Source organism: Pleurodeles waltl, chromosome 12, assembly GCF_031143425.1.
Source record: "Pleurodeles waltl isolate 20211129_DDA chromosome 12, aPleWal1.hap1.20221129, whole genome shotgun sequence".
Taxonomy (NCBI): domain Eukaryota; kingdom Metazoa; phylum Chordata; class Amphibia; order Caudata; family Salamandridae; genus Pleurodeles; species Pleurodeles waltl.
Window position 1 is genome coordinate 23681100 of NC_090451.1, and position 17753 is coordinate 23698852.

At 49.0% G+C, this 17753-nt stretch overlaps 1 protein-coding gene across 2 annotated transcripts in view; it reads left to right on the top strand.

Annotated features, from left to right (window-relative positions):
• Nucleotides 1-17753, top strand: part of R3HDM4 (R3H domain containing 4) — a 240082-nt gene that overhangs the window by 185516 nt on the left and 36813 nt on the right. For both annotated transcript variants that reach the window (XM_069217441.1, XM_069217440.1), the window contains one exon: nt 11232-11317. In XM_069217441.1, the coding sequence (XP_069073542.1) occupies nt 11232-11317 (86 nt within the window). The remainder of the gene's footprint in view (nt 1-11231; nt 11318-17753) is intronic.

Consider the following 17753-nt stretch of genomic DNA (forward strand, 5'->3'; position numbering starts at 1 on the left):
GAGAGGACTACTCTGGACCACCACCCATGATGTAGGATCCACACAGCTCAGGATGAGAGGAGATCCACGCAGCCGGTCGTCACTGCAATTGGTGCCTGCGGATGCAGGGGAGTGACTTCTTCACTCCAAGAGAAATTCCTTCTTTCTTCTTATGCAGACTGAAGACTTGCCACCCTCATAGGATGCACAGCCGGGGAAATGTTGCAGAAGCTGGAAGGAGCCCTGGAAACAATGTTCCAAGTAGAGTCTTCGTCGTGAATGCAGATTGTCAGTTCCTGGAGGGTCCAGTCGTGGTTCCAGTAGCTATAAGTCGAAGTAGAGGCTGCTGGAATCTTTCAAGCCGAATCCAACAACGCCTACACCGTCGACGGCAGTTGATTCCGTGAAATCTTCCTTTTTACTCTTCAGGTTGATAACAGTAACGCGTATCTCCGCTCAAGAGAGATTACTACCGTCCCATACGTCACCCAGTAAGGTATCGCCTGTACCTCCAGAACATCTTCTTGATGAGGATGAAGAGGAATATTGATATGATTATTCTGATAATGGTTTGTTTGCAGTGGCTCATAGTCTTTCAGACGTACGAATTAAATGCCAGGAACATGATGAGGAAGACCAGCATTATGAACCGGTGTAAGTTCAAGAATCGTTTGATGACCAACAATGCATACGTTCACAACAACCCGAGCCAACAGTGCTGTTGCCAGTGTCACTGATTGCCAATTTGAAACATGTGATCCAAGATTACTACAATAGATTGCCACCTCTGGGATCAACAACTCCACTACTGCATCGACCGCTGCCGTTAAGTCCCTCTACCAGAGAGCAATCTTCGAGAGTTTCATGTACCTTCAACACCGTTACCACCTCCATCTTCACCTGAAGATTATTCACCTTCCTCAAACGAGGACCAAGAAGGGGAAATCCAGGACACTGCCTCAATCCCCAATGAATGGGATGACTTTGAGACGCAAACACCATCTCCCTCTACTCCCACCACCAGTACATTCTCTGCCACAAGATATAGGGGGGTTCCATAGTATTATGGGAAGAGCAGCCAAGAGATTCCAGCTTCCCATTGTCGCAAAACAATTGGAATGCTTTCTTTATGACTTTAAAGAAGACACCCGAAAGTCAGTTTGTGCAATCCCGATTGTAGCTTTCATCTTGGAAGAGTGCCTTAAAGTGATGCAGACCCCATCCTCCATACCAGTGGTACTTCCCAGATTAGACAAAAAGTACAAGACGCTGGAAAACTTACTAGCTTGTTTGATAGGTCAACCCAAACCCGACTCTGTGATAACTTAGGTAGCCCAATGCAGGTCCAGAAACCCATTCTTTATGCTTTCCCAACCCTGGATAAGGAAGGACGGCGCTTGGACACAATAGGAAATAAATTCTCCACAATGGCGGCTACAAAGTTCAGGGCAGCAAACTCATAAGCGATCCTAGGACGATATGACCGCCAGATGTGGTCTGACATCTCCCAGTACATCGATCTACTTCCTGAGGATGCTAGAGCTGAAGGGCAGAAGATCTTACAGAAGGGAGAAAAGATTGCCGCTGAGATCATAGATTGTGCAATAGAAGTATCGTCCACAGGCTTTCGCCAGCTTGCCGGAGCTGCAGTTCTAAGACGTCAGGGATTGCTAAAGGAAACTTCCTTCCGCCCGGAATTTCAGATGAGCGTTCTAGATATGCCATATGATGCAGAACTACTGTTTGGCAAGCATGTCGATAAGGCACTACAATTGATATAAACAGACAACGCTATATCTTTAGGTAACCTACAATTCATAAGGCAGCCCATTCAAGGGCAAGAGGTAGAGGACTTTACTCCTACAGAGGCGGCATCCACCAATATAGACAGTGCCAACCTTTAACAGAGCCAGTTTCGTTCAGCCACCACGCAGCAACAACAACACTATAGGCAACCACCATCTGCAGCCTACAAACATACCACCAGAGGAAAGCCTTCCTAAAGGGGCAAGGACACTGGTCCAAAACACTGACCACCATCAGGAGCCTGCCTCCAACCCCTATTCTAATACTCAGATAGGGGGCAGAATTTCTAGCTTCTCCCAACAATGGTCCCAGATCACCTCAGACCGATGGGTTCCTGATATTATCACCAGAGGGCATATCCTTTAATTTCAACAAACTCCTCCAGATGTACCACCGCAAGGACCCCCACCCACTTGAAAGAGCTCCTTTTACATATTACCACAATGATGGACAAGGGAGCAACAGAGATCGTATGGAGGTCTCAGAGGGGAACCGGCTTCTACTCTTGCTTCTTCCTCATTCAGAAAAAGCCAGGAGACTGGCGCCCCATCTTAGATCTTCAACAGCTGAACAAATTCCTGAAAAAACAATCATTTTGTATGTTCACTCTTCAGGATGTATTACAATTGCCCAATCAGGGGGAGAGCACATGACGGCCTTAGATCTCCAAGATGCCTATTTTCATACCCCTATTCACCCCAGCCACAGGAAATTGTTCATGCTTCAAGGTAGCAGGCACCCACTACCAAATTCAGAGTGTTACCGTTCGGTCTGAGATCAGTTCCTCAAGTGTTCACCAAGGTCTTATATCTGGTGGCAGCGTATCTCAGACAAAAAGGAGTTCAAGTTTTCCCCTACTTGGACGATTGACGCATAAATGCAAACACAGAGGTCCCAAGCAGCCAGAGACACTGCAACATGACTATCTCTCTTCCGGACCATAGGCCTCTCAGTCAATTACCAACAATCACACCTAACCCAGTCAACTAACATCACCATTCTAGGAGCCGTATTAGATACGGAACGAGCGAAAGCCTTCACCTCTCAAGACAGGTAGAAGAAGATTTGAAATCTAGTGGTGCGCCTTGACAAAAGAAATTCCACTTCTGTTCAGATCAACAAATCTTTTCTGGGAATGCTCTCCTCTTGCATTCCGTTGATACCAAACTGCCATCTCTACATGAGATCACTTCAGCAACAGTTAGAAAGCCAGTGGACACAAAAGAACAAATCCTTCGACGACATCGTTTGAATAACCACACCAATGAAGCAGGCCATAAGATGGTGGTCGAAGACACCACACATCTCCAAAGGGTCTCTCCTTTCTGAATCAAAGCCTGGAACATGACTACAGACGCTTCCCTAGACTGATGGGGTGTGCATCTCCAAGACCTGGCAGTGAGAGGAAAATGGACCACCTAGAAAGCAATGTTACACATCAACTTGCTAGAATTAAAAGCAGTTTCCCTAGCGCTCAAATCCTTCCTAACCAAGATCAGGAGCTCATCAGTTTTCATCCAAACCAACAACACCACAAGCATGCACTACCTCAACAAGCAGGACAGTACACTCTCACCAGCGCTGTCTCTCCAGACGCAAGAGATATGAAATTGGGCACTTCGACATCACATAACTCTCAGGGCATAACATGTTCCAGGAGAATCTAGCACCCTGGTGGATGCATTAAGCAGGACCTCAACAACCTGCCACGAATGGGACTGCAACCAGACAACTGTCAATCATCTTTTTCTTTGCTGGGGCAAGCCCAATTTGGACCTCTTTGCAACAAAGGAGAACAAAAAAAGGCATTACTACGCAAGCTGGCATCCACAGAGAGGGTCGTGAGGGAATGCATTTTGATCAAATGGCCAAGAATCTATGCTTACGCTTCCCTCCCCACTTCGCTAATCCCAGGAGTTCTAAAGAAGATAGAGAGAACCTTGCCGGCTTTTACTAATAGCCCCCAAGTGGCTAAGCCAGTTTGGTTCACAGAACTCCTATTCCTCGTAGAACAACCTCACATTCTGTTGGTACTAATACTGAACTTACTAACGATGAATCGAGACCAGGTCTGTCATCCCAACCCGACTTCTCTTCAGTTACTGGCTTGGCTCCTGAATTCTATGAATTTGCTGACCTAAACATTACAACTGATTGTCATGAAGTGCTTACTAATGCTAGAGCCCAGACTACAAATAAAACATACAAACTCAAATGGAAAAAATTCAGCATATATGTAATTATTCCAATGTCCACCCTTTGACATCTGTTCCATAAAAGATACTTCCATATCTTCTTCACTTGGCAAAATCAGGTCTTTTTCATTCATCCATCAAGTTTCACCTGGCAGCCATTTCTAGATTTCGCCGTACCGCTAATTCCCCATCATTATTATGGTCCTCCAGAATAGTAAAACAATTTCTTATGGATCTTTTCAAGTTAATTCCTCCAGTTAATATCCCTCCTCCTCCCTGGCATCTCAGTACTGTACTTTCACAAATGATGAAGGATCCAGTTGAGCCTATACAAAAGGCAGAGTTGAAATACATTTCCTGGAAGACAGCGCTCCTCCTATTGCTTACTTAAGCAAAGATGGTCAGTGACATTCAGGCATTCACTATCCCTCAGCCATTTCTCCAGTTTGTCTGACACTGTCATCCTTAGAACTAATCCTTAATTTATCCCCAAATTCCCCTCGAACTTTCATCTGAATGAACCAGTGCTATTGAAAACTTTTTTCCCAAATCCTCAAACTCCAGCAGAAAGAGCGCTACATTCCTTAGATATCAATAGATGTTTCAAATTCTACATACTAAAGACTAGCAGCTTTCGCACAGCTGATCAATTGTTTGTAAGCTGTGGACAACTAAGAAAGGGATATCCTGTTACCAAACAGACTATAGCTCGGTGCTTTGCCACTGCCATACAATTTTGTCACCAGCTAACAGGAAAACCATTGTCAAAGCCCACTCCACCTCAGCTGTCGCCACCTCCACAGCTCTCTTCGCAGGAGTGCCTTTACAGCAAATATGTAGAGCGGCAACGTGGTCTAGCAGAGATACCTTCACTCTGCACTACTGTGTAGACGCCGCAGACAAGATGGACAGAGCAGTAAGACAAGCAGTTCTAAGGAATTTATTTGCATAAGGTGAGACAGTTATTCTTTTTCCCACCATCCACTATTTTTATATATATATATATATGTGTGTAATGTTCGATGGCATGTGTAGCTGCAGATACACATGCTGTGCTGTGCACTGTTCCTGCCATCTAGTGTTGGGCTCGGAGTGTTACAAGTTGTTTTTCTTCGAAGAAGTCTTTTCGAGTCACAAGAACGAGTGACTCCTCCCTTTCGGCTCCATTGCGCATGGGCATCGACTCCATCTTAGATTGTTTTCTTTCCGCCATCGGGTTCGGACGTGTTCCTCTTCGCTCCGTGATTCGAATCGGGAAAGTATTAGAGAAGAAAATAAGTACTTCCCTGTAACTGTGGTTCTCCGGTATTGCTATCGTTCATAGATTCATATGCGACCCACCCTCCTCCCCATAGAGGCTCGGCTCATATCTTATTCTTTTATTCCTCTCGCTCTGTTTGCTCTCCTCATCTGTGATCCCTCCGTGTCCATATTGCTTCCCTCGCCCACCCGTGTTTCCTTCTCCTTTTCCTTCTCCCATTCATTGCTTCCCTCCCCCTCCTTCCTTGGCCTCTACTTTGCTGCTTTCCTTTCCGCCCTCCTATGTTTTTAGGAACAAGAATCCAACTTTAATCGGGAAGCGGAGTGGTGCTTGCCTCGTTTTGTGAGTGTGCACGCAACTGCAAAATGACGTGTCCTGTTGCTAATGGATTTTGTTTTGTTTTTTCTGAGCGATGCTGCACAGCATCGGGTACGCTGAAAGCTAGAAACCTTGACAAAGCAAGTAGGTCTCAGAGGCAAGACTTATTTACTTTGCCAATGGTTGCTTGATCTGTGTGACAGCCTCCATTTGACTAAAAGTGTAATCCATCGCTGTACTTTTACTCTGCAGTATTCTGTTGCTCGAGGTGCTGTGTGTTAATGTTGAGATAAAGCTCATTAGGTCAGGGAAGCCATGCAGGACTGTAAATAGAAGAATACGCCCTCTGGAGGCTGGGCTGCTGACAGCTACATCACGATCTACCCTCGTAATCTAAACATCAATGGAAAATATTCCAAAAGGGAAATGTTTACCTAATGTTTGTTATGAAATTATTACTACCCTCTTTCTTTCGGCGTCACAAAGAAGGTTTGTGCGAGGCCCCGAGTCTTCCTTAGGAGCCCGATGCTGGGCGCCGAGCCTTGTGCCCTTCAGTCCTCACCCGAGGCTCCCTGCCCCTCCCCTGGTGCCTCGCCCTGCTCATGTCCCCCCTCCGCCACCTTTACCTCGTCTCCGCAGCTCACCCTGGCGCTGCTTCTCTCCATTGCTCCCTCGTTCACTTCTCTCCTTCTTGCCCTCCCTCTTGCTTGGTTTGAAAGTCTGATGATGAAGAGAGTCCCGGCCTCCGAGCACTGGCGTCTGCAGCGGCAGCCACCGCTAGAACTGATGCACTGGCCATCGCAGATACCCGCCATCGCAGCCGGGGCCGCCGGGCGAGGGGAGGATCAGCCACATCACCGCAGGCCCTTGTGCTAGTGGAGTGACTGCAAGAAGCATCTCATGCTTCACCCAGCTCCGGGGCCGCGCACAAGGAACCAGGATCCGTAGAGTCTGCGCCTTCAGCACAGAAATAACACAATCACAGAGCCACGGGGAGCTCATGGAGGCGCCTGAAAACAAGAGCGCTGAGTACCAACAGCAGCTGTTTGTGGTGACACAATAACAACACCGGTGTGTGCCCTCTATATACAATGGTACGGTATTCACTGTGCCACTCAGCGTAGCGCTGCTGCTACTCGGAGGAAATGTGGCCCCCAGTGATAGCCTGCTAGTAACACTTCCTATTTAGTTTCCCTTATGGAAAGAGGATGCGAACTTTTGCACACTGATAAGCACCTCCTGGGTTAAGGCAACCTGTGCAGTTTCCGTTTTTGCGGTGCTTGTATCGGGTTCCTATCCATGAAATGCTGCTGCGCCTGGACCAGTGTCTGCGGTGTGCCGGGGACTGACATGAGTGACTGGATACAGTGCAGGTTATTAATGTGTACCCGCTCCCTCGAGCCGCGCATACACCTCTTTTTGCAGCCCTGTGCTGCTGAGAACAGTGACTAATATCCCGATGCGCAGTCCCTGCTGAATGTTACACCTTCCAGGTTAGTAGCGCTCACTTGCGACGTCCAGTGTGAGTCCGGGGGGAGTGTCTCCTTCCAGGCGAGGCTAGCCCGGGTAATGGCTGCTGATCAGAAGCACCAAGCACTGCAGTCGCACAGATGGAGAACATAAATCTCACTGCTCCCGAAATACGTGTTTGTCTCGTTGACGCTTATTTATAATCCGAGGAGAACCATTGTCACAGGTAAGTAACTTTTTTTTATGCACTGTCGCAGCACGGTAATACCCACTGAAACGGCCCAGCACAGCCTTCTTTCGCAATACGGCGACATCCCCTGAAGCAGCACACCCGTGCCTGCTTCATAAATACTGCATCGCTTGGTGTCGTGGTACTGTAATACCCAACGCAGTACTGCAACACCCACTGACACTACTGGAAAGTCAGCTCCTAGAGGGGTAACATCCACTGGGCCGCCAGCATCAGCCTCATCTGTTTAGTCCCTTGTACTTTCCCATGGTGTGTAGGGTACTGGACCCTTAATAGACAGAATCTCTACGCAAATGAAAGCAATTTCAGCCATGTTACAGCCTTCTGTGCTCTTTAATGGCTCTCCTGGCAGGAGAGAAGTTCTTACAACACAGCATTCTGGACAAACAAAGCTCTGTTTTCAGTCTTCGAAGAACTGTTATGTTAATTGTGCTGTTTATTCTAAACTGGGACTTTCATATTGACGTAGTATTTCTTTTTTATCTTTGTATTCTGCTTCCATCATTAGTTCTCGTTCTGTTGACCAAAAACTTCTCCCGTCATGGGACATAGGATGCAATTCATAAAAACTCAAAATATCTGCAGGCCCTGCTGCAGGAGCTCTGGGGCAGACTATGACAGAAAGAAAGACTAGCTACAGATGCCAAGGTTTGTCTGACTGCCTAGGAGGACATTCCATGGGAGGGGCGAGACTTGCCAGGCAGACACAGAAAGTAACCTGTTGAAGAGTCCAAGTGGGAGGCTGTGCAGAGCATCCCGAGGGAGCAGTTTGGTATCGAAATGAGCACATTTTAGCTGTGTGGTTAGTGTGCCTGTATCTATTGCCGGTACCAAATCCAGACTGAAAATTACTGTACTGAATGGAAGGTGTGGCAACTTTCCCTACACCAAGAACTAATCTTAACTCAAGCTCCTTGTCCCTGCTTGAAGAAGTGTGTGCACCATTCTCACATTAGACACCTTATGGGCTGTGCTTGAGAGGAGATATGGAGACCCACCATACCCTCCAGTGGTGATCCCACGTCCAGACTCCTGAACGCTGCACCACACAGGAGGTCAGCCCATTTTACTTACACCCTGCAGTAATTTCGCCTTTAGGCTTTATTGCTGTGCCAGAATCCTGGCTTCAACACCCTTCCTGTAACCTAATACTTAGATTTCATTCAGGCTCTTTGTTGCAGTGCGAGGGAGGGGGTGTGAACACCCAGCACCAATAACACCGTCAGGCTCCAAATCACTGCTTCAGAGCAGAGGCATAAACACACTGCCTACAGACCACTGATAATAGTTCAGTAGTCCAGTCATTCCCGTGGATGCTGAGCTAGAGATGAGAGATAGAGGCCCAGAACTGGCATCTCCTTCAGGCCCCTGGTCTCTGTGTTGGAGATTAGGTAGACGCCCAGCCCAAGTATCGCGTTCCAGCCCCTGGTCTCTGTGTTGAAGATTAGGTAGACACCCAGCCCACGTATCACCTTCCTGCCCCTAGTCTCTGTTGGAGATTAGGTAGACGCCCAGCCCAAGTATCACCTTCCTGCCCCTGGTCTCCGTGTTGGAGATTATGTAGACGCCCAGCCCAAGTATCACCTTCCAGCCCCTGGTCTCTGTGTTGGAGATTAGGTAGACGCCCAGCCCAAGTATCACCTTCCAGCCCCTGGTCTCTGTGTTGCAGATTAGGTAGACGCCCAGCCCAAGTATCACCTTCCTGCCCCTGGTCTCCGTGTTGGAGATTAGGTAGACGCCCAGCCCAAGTATCACCTTCCAGCCCCTGGTCTCTGTATTGGAGATTAGGTAAACGCCCAGCCCAAGTATCACCTTCCAGCCCCTGGTCTCTGTTGGAGATTAGGTAGACGCCCAGCCCAAGTATCACCTTCCAGCTCCTGGTCTCTGTTGGAGATTAGGTAGATGCCCAGCCCAAGTATCACCTTCCAGCCCCTGGTCTCTGTGCTGAGGATTAGGTGTACGCCCAGCCCAAGTATCACCTTCCAGCCCCTGGTCTCTGTGTTGAAGATTAGGTAGACGCCCAGCCCAAGAATCACCTTCCAGCCCCTGGTCTCTGTATTGGAGATTAGGTAGACGCCCAGCCCAAGTATCACCTTCCAGCCCCTGGTCTCTGTGTCGGAGATTAGGTAGACGCCCAGCCCAAGTTTCACCTTCCAGCCCCTGGTCTCTGTGTTGCAGATTAGGTAGACGCCCAGCCCAAGTATCACCTTCCTGCCCCTGGTCTCCATGTTGGAGATTAGGTAGACGCCCAGCCCAAGTATCACCTTCCAGCCCCTGGTCTCTGTTGGAGATTAGGTAGACGCCCAGCCCAAGTATCACCTTCCAGCCCCTGGTCTCTGTTGGAGATTAGGTAGACTCCCAGCCCAAGTATCACCTTCCAGCCCCTGGTCTCTGTGCTGAAGATTAGGTGTACGCCCAGCCCAAGTATCACCTTCCAGCCCCTGGTCTCTGTGTTGAAGATTAGGTATACGCCCAGCCCAAGTATCACCTTCAAGCCGCTGGTCGCTGTGCTGAAGATTAGGTAGACGCCCAGCCCAAGTATCACCTTCCAGCCCCTGGTCTCTGTGTTGAAGATTAGGTAGACGCCCAGCCCAAGAATCACCTTCCAGCCCCTGGTCTCTGTATTGGAGATTAGGTAGACGCCCAGCCCAAGTATCACCTTCAATCCGCTGGTCGCTGTGCTGAAGATTAGGTAGACGCCCAGCCCAAGTATCACCTTCCAGCCCCAGGTCTCCGTGTTGGAGATTAGGTAGACACCCAGCCCAAGTATCACCTTCCAGCCCCTGGTCTCCGTGTTGGAGATTAGGTAGACGCCCAGCCCAAGTATCACCTTCAAGCCGCTGGTCGCTGTGCTGAAGATTAGGTAGACGCCCAGTCCAACTATCACCTTCCAGCCCCAGGTCTCCGTGTTGGAGATTAGGTAGACACCCAGCCCAAGTATCACCTTCCAGCCCCTGGTCTCTGTGTTGAAGATTAGGTGTACGCCCAGCCCAAGTATCACCTTCCAGCCCTTGGTCTCTGTGTTGAAGATTAGGTAGACGCCCAGCCCAAGTATCACCTTCCAGCCCCTGGTCTCTGTGTTGGAGATTAGGTAGACACCCAGCCCAAGTATCACCTTCCAGCCCCTGGTCTCTGTGTCGGAGATTAGGTAGACGCCCAGCCCAAGTATCACCTTCCAGCCCCTGGTCTCTGTGTTGCAGATTAGGTAGACACCCAGCCCAGGTATCACCTTCCTGCCCTTGGTCTCTGTGTTGGAGATTAGGTAGACGCCCAGCCCAAGTATCACCTTCCAGCCCCTGGTCTCTGTGTTGCAGATTAGGTAGACACCCAGCCCAGGTATCACCTTCCTGCCCCTGGTCTCTGTGTTGCAGATTAGGTAGACGCCCAGCCCAAGTATCACGTTCCAGCCCCTGGTCTCCGTGTTGGAGATTAGGTAGACGCCCAGTCCAAGAATCACCTTCCAGCCCCTGGTCTCCGTGTTGGAGATTAGGTAGACGCCCAGCCCAAGAATCACCTTCCAGCCCCTGGTCTCTGTATTGGAGATTAGGTAGACGCCCAGCCCAAGTATCACCTTCTAGCCCCTGGTCGCTGTGTTGGAGATTAGGTAGACACCCAGCCCAATCCCTGGTCGCTGTGCTGGAGATTAGGTAGGCGCCCAGCACAATTATTCCCTTCAGGTTCATTGTCACTGTGCTAGAGCTGAGGTAGATGCCCAGCATGAGTATCGCCTTCAGGCCCTTGGTTGCTGTGCTAGGTAGGCGAGGCGGCCACCCAGCACCGATATCGCCACCATCCCTCTTTGCTCTGCTAAGGTTGAGGCTTGGTCAGTCTGCTGCACTCAAGGCTTGAACTGTAGCCTTGTCACCCATGCTAAAATTCCTTGCGTATTCTTATTGCGTACTTTGTCACTAACCTTGTCTGCTGCTTATAAATCTTGTTTTTCTTCTCACAGGGCACCTTAGAGGGTTTGGAAGAGGAGCTGTTGACTTTTTTTTCTGTGAGCCCTCAATCTGTGTACACCGCCATGCTGCAGAACAGGTGAGAATGCCTGGTTGGAGAGGTGGACAGCACAGCCACGGATCTATGAGACCTCCTGTATATGTGTAATATATATTACATGCTACTGTTCACTATTCCGCCAGTGTGTGTACATGTTGTTCTCTTCCAGGGGATCCTCATCAATAGTCATAAACATTGAATATTCCCGCCCTTGTGCGGGGACCCCGGAGCATATATAAAATATATACACATTATACATGTGTAACAAACAGTCATGCAGGCTATCATGTTAAAAACAGGCTAAATTGCTTTATTTCTATGAAGTTTTTTTTTTTTTTTTTAAATACTACAATAGAGCATAAATAAGTACCCAAGCTCCTAAAACTAGGCTTGGGGAAGTAAGCAGTAGCAAACTCTAGTGAAAAAATAGAGAAAACTGCATTGAAAAACAATGAAGCATTCTTAGCCAATAGGCTGCATGTAGGTTAACACAGGAGAACCATAAAAACTTTGGCACTGTGCCTTTAAGACCCTGAGCACCTCCAGTATCCCACCATGCCTCAGGGGTGAAGGAAAGGTGACAGTTGGTTCACAGTTAGGTCAGTTCTTTTTTCCGGCTCCTTCTGAGAGGATCCTGGAGCATTGAGCTCTCAGTTTTTCTGAGTTTTCCTCAGAAAAATTCTTTAAAAAAGCGTTTTTTCACTTTTCACTCGACAAATAACATCTTTGTCTGAGCTGGGAAGGTTTTTTCTGACAGAAAAATGCCTTCTCTTTTTGTCAAATGCCCTGCTTGTGGGAAGAAGAAGGCCCAGTCAGATCCCCACTCTCTGTGCATAGTGTGCCTGCCTCAGAGTCACTGCCCTGACACTTGTCAGTACTGTAAGAACATGTCTAGGAGGACTCTGAAAGACAGAGAGAAGATCCGACTTCATGGGCTTCAGGAGAGGAAAAGAACATCGTCCTCCTCGCTCCCCAGGCATCCAGAAGGCCATTCTCAGGAGAGAATGACCCGGTCGACGTCGACAGGTAGGAAAATACCTGCTTGTTCACCGTCGACGTCGTCGCTACCACCGTCCCACCGGCATAGATCGCCGTCGACGGCGACGCACCCGACGTCGAAGGGAACGGCGTCGAGGGTACATCAGAGTAGGGGCAGGTCTCCGTCGACGGCAGCCCGCCGATCGACGTCGAGCCACCGCCGGCATGCCCGGTCGCCGTCAAAGGCTGTGCGCCCCCCGACGTCAGGACACACGACGTCGAGATCTCCACGACGGCACGGCAAACATCCGCCGTCAACCTCCCATCGCTCCACGTCGAGGCACACGACGGCGAGCAGGTCGAGGTCCAAGGAACGCCGTTCGACGTCAAGGCACTCAACGTCGAGGCAATCAACGTCGAGGCAGGACCAACCGACTGGGCGTCCTTCGACGTCGAAACAGCCATCGACGTCGAAACAGGTCTTACCTGTCCAACAGGGAGCAGTACATCGCCCCTCGCCAGACAAGGCTCAGTCTCCAGTGGTCTCCATACCGAGCGACTCTTCTCGGTCAAGAGCATCTCCTGGGCATGTCTCGCCCATCAACCTATCTCCGAGATGGCTGGAGAGCCTCAACAGACCAGCGGCCTCCCCAGATTCGCAATATTCGCGAATGTATTCACCCACTGCCTCCCCGCCAAGAACGCCATCGCCGACAGCCGGGGCAGAACGGGCTCGTTCAGCTCCTCGACAGCCGACCGCGAGGACTAGGCGCTCGGCTACAGCGTCCCGCAGCAGATCTCGCTCTCAACGGAGATCCAGGTCGCGCTCAAGAAGATCACCCTCTTGGTCTTCATCAGGTTCTTCTGTCAGGCGTTACTCACCTACTCTTACAGATTCACCACCTGCTAGAGTCTCACCAGTGGATGACATAACCACTTTCAACGAGGTGTTACTAAGAGGAGCACAGAAACTCAATATAGAGGTTCCAGAACCATCTACCTCCTCATCAATCATATTTGAGACACTACAACAGAGATCAGCGTCGAAAAAGTTGCTGCCTCTAGTGCCTGGTTTGTTGCAGCCGACCATGGACACTTTTCTGGCCCCAGCCTCGCTTAAGTCTGCCCCGGCTCGGATTCTTAAAAAGTACAAGGCTCCAGAGCAAGACCCTTTATTCCTTAGGAAGGATCCGCCACCAGACTCAGTGATCATAGCTGCCGCCCGAAAGACCCACTCGGTGGCATCTTCATCCACAGTACCCCCGGATAAAGAGAGCAGGCATTTAGACTCTCTGGGAAGAAAGATGTGCGGGACAGCGGCTTCAGCAATGAAGGTCTCTAGTGCGTCTGCGCTCCTGGGCAGGTACGATCGTTCTCTGTGGGATTCCCTCAGTAGATTTACGGAAAAACTGCCCAGAGAAGACAGGCAAGATTTCCAAGAGATTCTACAGGAAGGATGCCTGGTATCTAACCAAGTTATCAGCGCGGCAGCGGATGGGGCGGATTTGGCGGCTCATGGGTACGCACATGGTATCTGTGCGAGGAGATCTTCCTGGCTGAGGCTCACTGGCTTGAAACAGGAGGCACAACAACGTATCCTGAATCTCCCATTTGCCGGGAATTCTCTATTCGGTGCCCATGCAGACGAAGAGATGGCCCGCATGAAGACCGAGGTGGATACCATGAAGGCGGTAGGCCTCGAAAGAAGGAAAGATTTCAGGCGGAGGTACAGACCGTACGATAGACGCCCTTTCCAACAGAGGGTTCAAACCCCTCATTGGTCGCAAAGGTCTCAGCAACGACAGGGGCGCCCTCTGTTTCAGCGAAGAAACACAAGGGAGCGAGGGTCAAGCAGACCTCAACAGTCCACTCCAAAAGCACCCACTAAACAATGAAGTCTCGCTTCCCTCGACACTGTACACCACTCCGGTGGGGGGAAGTATTATTGCTCATCTTCACGAGTGGCACTCTATCACAAGAGACAAATGGGTGCTCAATATTGTCGAACATGGCTATTCTCTCCTTTTCAAGCAGCCTCCACCACACTTGCCACCAACCAAACACAATCCGGCTCATCTCACCTTGCTACGCAAGGAGGCTCTCGCCCTCCTAAGAAAGAATGCCATAGAAAGGGTTCCACCTGCCCACAGAAGAAAGGGGGTCTACTCCCGTTACTTTCTAGTAACAAAGAAGGGTCAAGAGGGCGTTTTCAGGCCAATCCTGGATCTAAGACTGCTGAACAAATACATAAGAAAACAGAAGTTCAGAATGCTAGCGCTTCATCAAATTTTCCCTCAACTGCATCAGGGAGACTGGATGTGCTCCATCGACCTGCAGGATGCGTATTTCCACATCCCAATAGCTCCAAAGCATCGAAAATTCCTGCGCTTTCGAGTAGCGTTACAGCATTACCAGTTCAGGGTTCTACCCTTTGGCCTGAAATCTGCTCCAAGAGTTTTCTCGAAATGTATGGCAGTGGTGGCAGCGCATCTACGAAGACAAAGGATATACATATATCCATACCTAGACGACTGGCTACTAAAGGCTTCTTCTCCGGAGCAGGCGAGAAGCCATCGGGACATTGTACTAGGAGTTTGCGAAGCTCTAGGTCTTCAGGTCAATTACCAGAAGTCAACCTTGACTCCAACGCAGAGTCTTCACTACCTAGGAGCTATCATAAACACAAAACTACAAAAAGTGTATCCTTCGGAGGAACGACTGTCCTCAATAAACATGAAGTGCCAGGACCTGTTGAGAGCCAGCGCACCTACGGCACGTCAAGTGACATCACTACTGGGCTCCATGGCATCGTGCATCTTTATTGTCCCAAATGCCAGACTCCACATGAGACCCCTCCAAGAGGCATTGGAGGCCAATTGGAGCCAAAGAACAGGTCGCTGGGAAGACACAATGCAGCTACCGGAGGTAGCACTGCAGTCATTGAGATGGTGGATGCACAGACCTCACCTGTCAGTGGGCGCTCCGTTTCACCAGGTACTTCCATCCGACACTCTGGTAACGGATGCGTCTCTTCAGGGATGGGGGGCTCATCTGGGTCCTTTTCAAGCGCAGGGTCTGTGGTCAGACAAGGAGAAGCAGTACCACATCAATCTGCTAGAACTCAGAGCGGTCCATCTGGCTCTCAAGTCTTTCACACCGCTAATTCAGGGGAAAACTCTATTGATACAGACGGACAATACAACCACAATGTATTACTTGAACAAACAAGGGGGAACGAGATCCCTACCCCTTTCACGAGAGTCCCAAGCGATATGGCATTGGCTCCTGGCCAGAGGAATGTCAATCACAGCAGTTCACCTGCCAGGTCAGCAGAACGTAGAAGCAGACTTTCTAAGCAGACACCTGGAGGACGTTCACGATTGGGTCCTGCACGACGAAGTCGCAGAATACATCTTCGCGCAATGGGGTCGGCCTCAACTGGACCTCTTCGCAGACGATGTAAACAGGAAATGCCCAGACTTCGCATCCAGGTTCTACCGTCCAGGATCTCGAGGGAATGCCCTGTTGATCGACTGGTCAGGGACATTTCTTTACGCTTTTCCTCCGATTCCCCTCATTCCGGCAGTGATCAGCAAACTTTACGGATCCAGGACCAGAATGATTCTTATAGCGCCACAATGGCCTCGACAATTCTGGTACACGGATCTCCTCAACCTGTCGGAAAAACCTCACAGGAGGTTGCCGTGCAGACCGGATCTTCTGAGCAGAATGGAGGGCAGGATTCTACATCCCAACCTACCCTCTCTGAGCTTAACAGCATGGCTCCTGAATTCCTGCAGTATGGGCACCTAGGACTCTCGCAGGAGTGCATGAACATTTTGAAAGAGTCCAAACGGCCTTCCACGCGGCGTTCCTACGCTTTTAAGTGGAAGAGATTCTACATATGGTGCTGTCAGCAAGGCCATAATCCCATACGGGCGCAGGAGGACGTCATACTGTCCTATTTGCTTCACCTAGCGAAATCCGGTCTGCAGGTATCATCTATTAAGGTACATTTGTCTGCTATTACTGCCTATCGCAAGTCACCTTCTCAGGAATCCTTCTTTACGAAACCTGTAGTCAAGGATTTCTTAGAAGGTTTGAAGAAAGTTTTTCCGCCAATTCGGAGGCCTTCTCCTCCGTGGGAACTGAACATAGTCCTAGCAAAACTTATGGGCCCTCCTTTCGAGCCTATCCATAAGGCTTCCTTACAACACCTTACGTGGAAAACGGCTTTTCTGGTGGCCATTACTTCAGCGAGGAGGGTCAGTGAGATCCAGGCCTTGTCTGCAAAAGAACCGTACACGGTTTTTCATGACAATAGAGTAGTTCTGCGAACTCACCCATCTTTCCTTCCGAAGGTGGTGTCAGAATTCCATATTAATCAGACCATAACTTTACCGACGTTCTTTCCCAATCCGGAAACTCCGGCTGAGAAAGCATTGCACTCATTAGACTTGAAAAGAGTGCTGAAATTTTATCTGGACAAGACAAAATCGATTAGAAATTCTAACCGCTTGTTTGTGAACTATGGTCATTTAAGGACAGGAGAAGCAGCATCTAAGCGAACAATATCAAGATGGATAGTCTCTTGTATTGTTAATACTTACCAGCTAGCTAATAAACAATTGCTAGCCCGGCCTAGAGCGCATTCCACAAGGGGAAAAGCGGCTACAGCTGCTCTCCTTAACAATGTTCCTATATCTGAGATTTGTAAGGCTGCTACATGGAAGTCTGTACATACTTTTACAAGACATTATTGTTTAGACTCAGATGCAAGAGCGGATGCCCAAGTGGGGCAGGCCTCTCTAAGGAATTTATTTGCGTAAGTCATGTCTATTCCTGCACTTCTATCGGACAGTCCGCTGGGTTTAGGGATGGGCTTGCTAATCTATTCAATGTTTATGACTATTGATGAGGATCCCCTGGAAGAGAAGGATAAGTTACTTACCTGTAAATCCTAGTTCTCTTCCAGGGGTATCCTCATCAAAGTCATAAACAACCCACCCTCCTCCCCGGACACACGTCTACTGGAAGTGCAGGACAGACAGTATTTTGATTCAATTATACAAATTGTCACCGTAAAAAGAACTGACCTAACTGTGAACCAACTGTCACCTTTCCTTCACCCCTGAGGCATGGTGGGATACTGGAGGTGCTCAGGGTCTTAAAGGCACAGTGCCAAAGTTTTTATGGTTCTCCTGTGTTAACCTACATGCAGCCTATTGGCTAAGAATGCTTCATTGTTTTTCAATGCAGTTTTCTCTATTTTTTCACTAGAGTTTGCTACTGCTTACTTCCCCAAGCCTAGTTTTAGGAGCTTGGGTACTTATTTATGCTCTATTGTAGTATTTAAAAAAAAAAAAAAAAACTTCATAGAAATAAAGCAATTTAGCCTGTTTTTAACATGATAGCCTGCATGACTGTTTGTTACACATGTATAATGTGTATATATTTTATATATGCTCCGGGGTCCCCGCACAAGGGCGGGAATATT